Source organism: Borostomias antarcticus (assembly GCF_949987555.1).
Source record: "Borostomias antarcticus genome assembly, chromosome: 8".
NCBI lineage: Eukaryota > Metazoa > Chordata > Actinopteri > Stomiiformes > Stomiidae > Borostomias > Borostomias antarcticus.
Genome location: NC_140241.1, coordinates 4,182,742 through 4,192,210, shown reverse-complemented (window position 1 = coordinate 4,192,210; position 9,469 = coordinate 4,182,742). Strand labels below are relative to the sequence as shown.

Below are 9,469 nucleotides of genomic sequence, written 5' to 3'. Positions count from 1 at the left end.
GCTGGGTTTGTTTTGATGCCGGGTTGGCCTGCTGCATCTGGAGCACAGCCGAGGTCGTCTCTGACCCTGTGGCATGCTGGGAAGAGCGCTGTTGTTGTTCTGGTGCACGTTCGAGCACATGAGCACACAGAGACACAAAGAGAGAGGAGGGATTGTGGGATGTGTGGTTCTTAAAACGCAGTGCCGATTTTATCACGACCAGAGGGGCCACCAAAGTGCAGAGTTATCTCATGTAGCTTTAATTTATCTGTAGAAATTATGTTTTGTGTAATGTGACCTTGTGTTGGTACAGTAGGTCATTCTGAGTCTGTCTATTTCCGATTTCATCACTCGGACACATTACATTACAGTCATTTAGCTGAAACTTAGAATAATTAGGAAATTGTAGGAAAAGTCAGTATACTACTACTTGCCAGAACTCACAAGTGCATATCCTTTCTAAAACAAGTGACTAAGAGCACAATCTAGTGCTGAAGGCAAAGTGTACAAGTAGCAAACTAAAAATACGATAGGTGCTTAAGAGGGAGGATCGTTGTAGTACTTCTTGAAGAGATGAGTTTTGAGCCTGCGTTGAAAGATAGGCAACGACTCTGCTGTCCTGACATCAGTGGGCAGTTCGTTCCACCACTGCGGGGCCAGGACAGAGAAGAGCCGTGACCGTGTCGATCGACCTCAGGGGCCTCGGAGTGACGGGGCAACCAATCACCCCGAGGTAGCAGAGCGTAGCTATTTGGCATGACGGCACCAAACAAATTCTCTCTCAAATCCTCTCACACAAGGGCACGTTTGTGTTTTGTTTTTTTAAAGGGCAGTTTGTTTAAAGTTCCTCTCTTTGTGGCTGCTGCTTGCTCTAGGTGGTGCTGGAAGACTACCTTCAGAGAATCCGCAAGATGGACTTTGATGTGTTCCACCCCGGCCTGAGGAACAGGAACCCGCTGGTCCCCTTCCATCTCTACCTACGCTCCTGGAAGAACACATACTGATGCCAGGGACTACCTGATCGCTAGCTAAAATAATTTAGAACAAGGTCCACGTTGGAAGATCGCCCTGTGTGGAGTGTTGGCTTTTCCGGTAGACCAATCTGTAACAGTGGGCTTCATCAGAACGAAAAAAGATCTTTAGCTCGAAACCTGAACCATAGTACCCCAAAAACCAGCACACTTCTAACCCCTGGTATAGAAAGTTGAGGACCACGGTATATTAATCACTTTTTCTGTAGTCTTGATTCATGTACCAGTACTGGTCCATGAAGAGTTCTCGCACAGTCTTTCACATGGTTTTCCGTCACAGAACTAGTCACTAAGTTCTTCAATGCCAATGTCATTAGTGTCCTCTAAGGACCAATCATGTTCTCTGGACAAAAGCACCGCACATCATCTGTCCATAACACAATAGAGGTGGACAATTACTGCTATGCACTCTTGTTAACCAAAAGTACTGTAACTACAGTACTGGAGACTGAAGCACTGCTATTTAAAATGTTTGTTGTAATAAATCATGTGCTATGTAATTAATCTCTTATCTGTGTCGTTTTACCCTCCCTGAGTATTTTCTTGGTGTAACCCCTCTTTAACTCTAAGCATGTTTTATTAGAGGTTAGCATCTATGTCCGGTTAGCATACGCTGCTCTGCCTCTGATGGCGCTGCCCAAGCACACAACTGTGAAGAAGCTGGCGCTCGCAACAACAGACTGGTGGAACATGCTGAGCGTGGTTCCTCATAGTACCTCAGGACCTGAACCTTCTGAGGAAGTAGAGAGTTGACTCTGGCCCTTCTGGTAAATGACTGCGACGTTTCCTGTCCATTCCAGCCTGTTGTCCAGATGCACACCTACTGTAGGTACTTGACTGGTCGACCTCAACATCAACCCCCTGGATGGAAACGGGTCAGTGGAGCCCTTTTCTTTGTTGAGTTGTCTGGTGTTGAAGAATCGAAGGCTGAAGAGGACACTTCGTTCATGTGGACAGTCGGAGCTGGGATTCAAACCATTGACCCTTCGATCATTGAATGACCCAATCTACCAACTGAGCTACAGCCACCCCCCACGTTGAGCTGCAGGTGTTTCTGCGTGCACCACCTAATACATTTCTCCACTAGCCCTCTTTAATCCTCTTTCTTTATATATACTATATATAAAGAGAGAGAGGTTTGGTGTACTCTTGTAGGCTATACATTTTTTTAAATCTTGATCTATTCTTTAGTAGTCTACTTTATCCGTTCTTCTCTCTACTGTAATTTTCCTTAACTATAAATACTAGGGATGTAACGATACCAAAAACTGACGATACGATAGTATCACGATACAAAGTCTACGGTACGATATACATCACGGTATTTAAAAGGGAAAAAAAGAACAATTATGATTGATTGATTTTATTTTTTTATTAAATATTATTTTAATCTCGCAGCACATCTTAGTTGTAAGTGCATTTTGTAAACAAAACAGTTGAACATAGTACGTTTTAACCTGAAACTTGCAACTCAAAATCTCTCACACACACACACACACAAAATTATGTGTGGCCAACTATAAATACACGAGCTACAGACAACCGTCTTCTCGTCTAGTTCCTCCTGAACAGATCTTAACTGCACTCACTCACTACACAACATGCCTACCACGTATGAACTTGGTCAAAATGGGCAACAATGTTGCTCAAGCAATGCGCTGGCTAGGCGATGGGCCTAGCCAAAGATGTAGTGGTGACAGTGGTAGGCTTAACTTGAGCAGAAATGTTAGTTTTTACATTAATGGTGTTTTTAAAAAGTGGGTCTACTCACACTCACAAGCACACACGCACACACACACGCGCGCGCACACGCACACCTCACTCAGCAGACAGGTTTTTCTTTAGGAAGATGAGCATATCCACATTTTCAGGTTGAATCTGGGATCTTTGTGCGCTTACAATATCCCCCGCTGTAGAAAAAACTCTCTCACTCGGTACAGAGGTTGCTGGTACAGAGAGATAGGCTTTGGCCATGGATGACAGGAGTGGGTAATACCGTTCATTGTCTCTCCACCACTTGAGAGGACAGTCAGAGAGTAAAGTAGAGGCCTCTTTGCAGTACAGTTCAATTTCGGCCTCAATCCCAGTATTGAGCTTTGCACTGTCTTCAGTGATGGAATCTCCAAGGAGATCTTCGAGAGCAGATTTTTTGGCGAGTGGAGATCCATCCTTCTCTGCTCTACCTGCTGTGTGTGCTCCAGGCCCTGGCTGTCTAGCTGTGTCGTGTGTGAGGCTGCCTGGCACTACTCTCTTGGCTTTTGTTTCGTTACTTGGGCTCTATAGAGGGAAGCAGAGGTAGAAAAAACAATTCTAAATATCACATCTTGTTTATACTCAGAAAAGCAACAAGCCCAGCACATACACACGAACACGCTCACACACACTCTCCCGTTCCCTCTCTCATATACAACATAGGTTAGCCTACTCGGTCACACACACGCTCCCTTTCTCCCTCCCTCTTTCACACAACTTACAAGTTACACAAACAGGTGTCTCTCTCTCTCTCTCTCTCTCTCTCTCTCTCACACACGCTCCCTTCTCCCTCCCTCTTTCACATAACTTACAAGTTACATGAACAGCTCTCTCTCTCACACACACACACACACACACACACACAATGTAAATAAATAGCCTACCTGGCTCTGTCTCTGTGTTGCTTTCTGCTTCAGCCTGTTGAAAACGTCGTCCCTCTCTCTGTCATTTAGCTGGCGCAAGCTCCGGAACCGGGGGTCCAACGCAGTACTTTCTTGCAGAAACAAGTTTTGTCCCCCTTCGTATCGGCATGTCAAGTCATTCAGTATGGCCGTCTTCATTTGAGCAACGGTAGCGGAGTCCTCGTCACACTGTGCCATGCTCTGCTCTATCATATGTTTGAGGGGCACAATGAGAGAGATTGTAGGCCGGGACTCTTCACACAGCACTGTGGTTGCTTTTTTCAGCGGTTTGAGAAGTTTTACCATGTCTTCGGCGTCTACTGTGTCCATAGTGTTGATTTCACGTGCGTTGCGCTTCACATCCTCACTCAGGAGCGCAGCAGCCACGGCTTGTTGTTGTTCGAGATATCGCTCCAACATGTCGAGTGAGCTGTTCCATCGAGTGGACACATCCATGATTAGTTTGTGTACGGGCAAGTTTAGTAATCTTTGTTTAGAGGCTAGCACTGCAGTGGCTGTTGAGCTGCGGTGGAAAAAAGCTGCTATACGTTGGGGAGACGGCTGACATGATGCAGGAACTCCAGGTGTGGCTCCACTGGGAAGCACAGACGCGGTACTGCTGAAGCCCCCGATGCGAAGACTAAAGCCCCCCGCAGACCGCATCCGCCACGATGTCGTACGACGGCGCGTCCAGCTAGCCCCGCACACAGGCTGCGACATTCGACGCATTCTAGTGCACTTAAAAAAATTAAAAAAAATCCCAGTTGATCAGACAATGACAAATGTCCAACAACCTCGCAATGGGTAAGTTAATCTTATAATTTCTTCAATAAAATAATGGTGATAGTAGCTAAGCTATTGTGATTGTAAAATCACTAAGTGATTTTGTATCTTTTAGAAACAATTACTTTGATGCTGTATCAGTCACATAACCGTTTTTGTGTCTGTTTCAGTAGGCAACATTGTGGCAAAACATTGTAGCTAGCCTATCTGGCACTCGCAATGTTGTGCTAACGTTAGCCTAGATAACATAGTTAACGGACCTTATGTATGTATGTTATGTAACATAACGTAGTTAACAGACGTTAGTACAGGTATGTTGTGTTATGCACCAACCGCAGTGTTTGAGTGTGTTTTCAAGCAGGCAACATTTTATGGCAAAACATTGTATCTGGCACTCATAACGTAGCTAGTGCTACATAGTTAACAGACGTTAGTAGGCTAATATGTAGCCTAACGTTTGGCTATGCATCAACCGCAGTGTTTGAGTGTCTGTTTTCAAGTAAGAAAAACATTGTAGCTAACAAGAACATCTGGTGTAGACATTAGTAATATGCACCAACCGCAGTTGCTGTGTTTGTTTTCAAGTTGGCAACAGTAAGAACATAGTTAACAAATGTTAGTAGGCAAATTAGGCTATGTATAAGATATCCAAGTATAATGAACATGCCACAAATATACCTACAACATTTTAGCAGTATAGCCTATATGCAGGTAATATTATTCTTGATTTTATTAAGACACATACAACCTTTCTCCCACACAAGCTAAATATTTACTATTGATATTGTTTTGTCCCTTTTCCTTGAGCAAAACAGATACTTGTGTAACAGAGGACCCAGGGATGCCTCTCCGTGACAAGCTGGCTGCATACTTCAGCTCCCCATAGGGCAGTTTGGCCTGGCAGGATGGGTGTAGGCAAACCAAGGCAGTCCTCCTCACCAGTCTATACCACCTGGCAGTCCCCCTCACCAGTCTATACCACCTGGCAGTCCTCCTCACCAGCCTATACCACCTGGCAGTCCTCCTCACCAGTCTATTCATGGGTTTCAAATGTAGTCCTAGACCTGCCATATTGGGGACCAACACAGGTGTTTCAATTTATCTGATTGGCTCTACTGCATAGAATCCTATGCAGTAGAACTAATTAATTCATTTGAAACACCTGTGTTGGGTCCCCAACATGGCAGGTCTAGGACTACATTTGAAACCTATTAATACTATCTGGCTCTCCTCACCAGCCTATACCATCAGGCAGTCCTCCTCACCAGCCTATACCACCTGGCAGTCCTCCTCACCAGCCTATACCACCTGGCAGTCCTCCTCACCAGCCTATACCACCAGGCAGTGGAGACACGCATAGCTGGGTGTTTGGCTGACATCTCTGAGTGGATGACGACACATCACCTCAAGCTCAATCTGGACAAGACTGAGATGCTGTTCCTCCCGGGGAAGGGCTGCCCGCACCGGGACCTGGCCATCACCATTGAAGACACAGTGGTGACCCCGACTCGGACTGCGAGGAATCTGGGTGTGACCCTAGATAACCAACTGTCGTCTTCCGCACATGTCACACGCTCCTGCAGATTCATGCTCTACAACATCAGGAGGATTCGCCCTTTCCTCACTGATGAAACGGTGCAGGTACTCATCCAGGCCCTGGTCATCTCCCGCCTTGACTACTGCAACTCCCTCCTCACTGAGGCCCCGGCGTCAGCCATTAAACCTCTGGAACTTGTCCAGAAAGCTGCTGCTCGCCTGGTGTTCAACCACCCCAAGTTCTCCCACACAACTTCCCTCCTCCATTCCCTACACTGGCTCCCTGTAGCGGCTCGCATCCAGTTTAAAACTCTGGCGCTAACCTACAGGGCAATGAAAGGAACAGCCCCCTCCTACCTCCAGGCCATGATCAAACCCTACACCCCCTCCCGACCGCTACGCTCTGCTACCTCAGGGCGACTGGTTGCCCCGTCACTCCGAGGCCCCTGCGGTCGATCGACACGGTCATGGCTCTTCTCTGTCCTGGCCCCGCAGTGGTGGAATGAACTGCCCACTGATGTCAGGACAGAAGAGTCGCTGCCCATCTTTCGTCGCAGGCTCAAAACTCATCTCTTCAAGAAGTACTACAACAATCTTCCCTCCTAAGCACTTATTGTATGTTATTGTATTGTATTGTATTGCACTGTACTTTAGATTGCTATTCTTGAACTTTGCCTTCAGCACTAGATTATGCTCTTAGTCACTTGTTTTAGAGAGAAGATGCACTTGTGAGTTCTGGCAAGTAGTAGTACATTGGCTTTTCCTACGTTAAATGCAATTATTGTTAGTCGCTTTGGATAAAAGTGTCTGCTAAATGATTGTAATGTAATGTAAATGTAATGCAGTCCTCACCAGCCTATACCACCTGGCACCTCTGTGACAAGCTGACTGCTTTCTTCAGCTCCCCAGAGGGCAGTCTGTACTGGGGGATGGAAGGGTGTGACCAAACCAATCCCCCCTCACCCCTCCCTCACCACTACAGACACACACACACACACACACACACACACACACACACACACTCTCTCTCTCACACACACACACACACACACACACCACCACCAACACAACCAGCAGTAGTAGTATTATTAAACAATAAATTAATTATATAAATCCATGCACTCATGCCATTTTTTATTCAAAATGAACATGACTACAGTTATGCTACTATGGAAGGAATATTGATTTAGCAGTTTAGTTTTTTGGTCATAGTTCAACCCCAGGATTATTTATTATAGCTATGAACATAACACACCCATGTTATTTAATTGCACTGACTATGTCATGGACACAAACAGTCATGGGATGGGATAAGTAGGGAAGGGATGGGGTAAGTAGATGAGGATCATACTGATAGATTACAGATAGTAATGTAAATTGTCCGTTTGGGAACCTTTACGTCTAGTGGAGTACCTAGGACTGGACTGAGGAACTGGTTGGTACTGACACTGTAAGGACAAGCGATTACAAGAATTCCAATGTACCTGTAGGCTACTCATACTTATTTTACACATAGCAAATATTATAATAGTTATAACGTTATTTTATTCTGTACAGTAGGCACCACTAGAGGGCAGTCTGGTATAGCCTACCATATAGACACAGCCTGCACCTGGGCCATATTTAATCTATAAACCTGTGTGCACCGTTTTGTTACGGTTCCCACTTTAACCCAATCAGCAGAGTGATTCAATCCACCACCTGATCTGTTTCAATAAACGTTTTGCTAACGTTAGCTACATTTTGTCGGGGCTGAACGCAGACCTGGTGACTGGTGCTGTTTCTACAAGCACTATCTCCATACGATGAATGTAGGCGAAGATGATCGTGGCTAAAGATACTTTTCAAACTTGTCACCAGTTATCACCAGTTCAACTAGCTAACACTAGCTAATTTTACTCTATCAAGTTATCATGGTCAAGACTCAAGACTGCCCAGCATAGTGAGTAGGCCTACTTTACCTGATAATCCCACGATTTCACCAATCTCTCGCCAGCACCGGTCTCTTATGTTGTCTTTTGTAATGTTTGGACATGGGGTCATAGCATTGGATATTTCTGCACCTCGGCAATTATTTTCTCCTCTATTGTAATACAGCTGGGTAGACTAAAATAACCGTTAATAAAATAGATGTAGGCTAGCCTACATTTTAGCAAAACAATAGGCCTAAACGACACAACAAGGACATGGAAGAGATGGGAATAAAAATGTTTAACTTTTAATGATTAGCTTACTTTTACATATATTTAATAGACAGGCATTGCAGGAAATCACATGCATTAATCCAAGTTGGATTGCCACATGTCGGCAGCCGCATTCCAAAAAATAGAGCCGAGTCGAAATCAACCCGGGGCGACATTGTCGGCAGCTGTCGGCACGCCGCCGGTGTGCGGGCTTCCATAGGAAACAATGGGAGCTATTTATTTGGAACGTCGTTTTGTGTCGTGTCGTGGCGGTGGCGGATGCGGTCTGCGGGGGGCTTAACACTGTTTCCAGTGTTAGAGGATATGATTCCTTTTCTGAAATCAGCCTGGTGACGGCGAAAAAATCAAGGCGAATTATGACCCATTTGGCGTTCCATAGACAGAGGATGGAAGCACGCGTCATATTGTTGCTTTGGCAACAGTGCATAGGTAGTTTTATTACGTCATAGCATCACCTTAAATATAGACTGCACATTTATCAACCAGGCAGAACAGACCTGGACTTCTCCTACCTCCGCAGCAGCGGTGAAATGAAGGGAGCAAGTAAAGATCCGGATTATGGTGAGTTGTGTTATGTTTGTAAGAGGCATTTGATAGATAACTTTAGCTAACTTTCTATCCATCTATGATTCTAGATATCTATCTTTCTATCTAACGTCTTCTAGCTAACGTTAGCTATAGCCACAAGTGGGGTTGCTTAAATTGTGTTGGATAAGAAAACATAGTGTTTGGAGAAAAAAACTGGCCAATATATATATTTACTATCTTAGATAACTTAAGCCTATGTTATTATTATATTATATCTATCTATGCTGATACCTGAATTTGTGTATTTCAGGGTACATCTCAACTTATGATCCATTTTTTTCTGGACCTGTTCGCAAGAGGTTTGTGAAGATTTGCTTCTGTCACTCTGCCTCTCATAACTCAGCATCACCACCAGTCAATTGAAGTTGTTATGATATCAGCCACACCAGTTACCCTCACATGTTCATTTCAGTTCATTTCCTGTCTTCCTAGGAGTTGCACAGATGTGTTCTGTTGCATACTGTTCTTGGCAGGAGTTGCTGGGTACATTGTTGTGGGAGTTGTGGGTAGGTCCTCTATATTATCAACATCTGATGTCAGTCTCTTGCTCATCCTGTGCACATTGCGGCCCATGGTGTGATTTCATTCAGCTATGGTTTCTTACCACTCGTGTGATAAGATCTGCCCTAACCACTGAGAACTTATAAACATAAACATATCCCCCTCCACCTGTCTCCTCTGTCTGTCAGCCTGG

General features: G+C 44.9%; 1 protein-coding gene across 1 annotated transcript in view; it reads left to right on the top strand.

The window, feature by feature from the left end:
- The window catches only part of ndufaf6 (NADH:ubiquinone oxidoreductase complex assembly factor 6), a gene marked incomplete at its 5' end in the record, with an annotated part of 6,344 nt that extends 4,926 nt beyond the window's left edge, over positions 1-1,418 (top strand). Inside the window, one exon of the mRNA XM_084442253.1 lies at positions 855-1,418. Coding sequence (XP_084298379.1) covers positions 855-983 — 129 coding nt within the window. The 3' untranslated portion in view covers positions 984-1,418. The remainder of the gene's footprint in view (positions 1-854) is intronic.
- Positions 1,419-9,469: the final 8,051 nt, after the last annotated feature.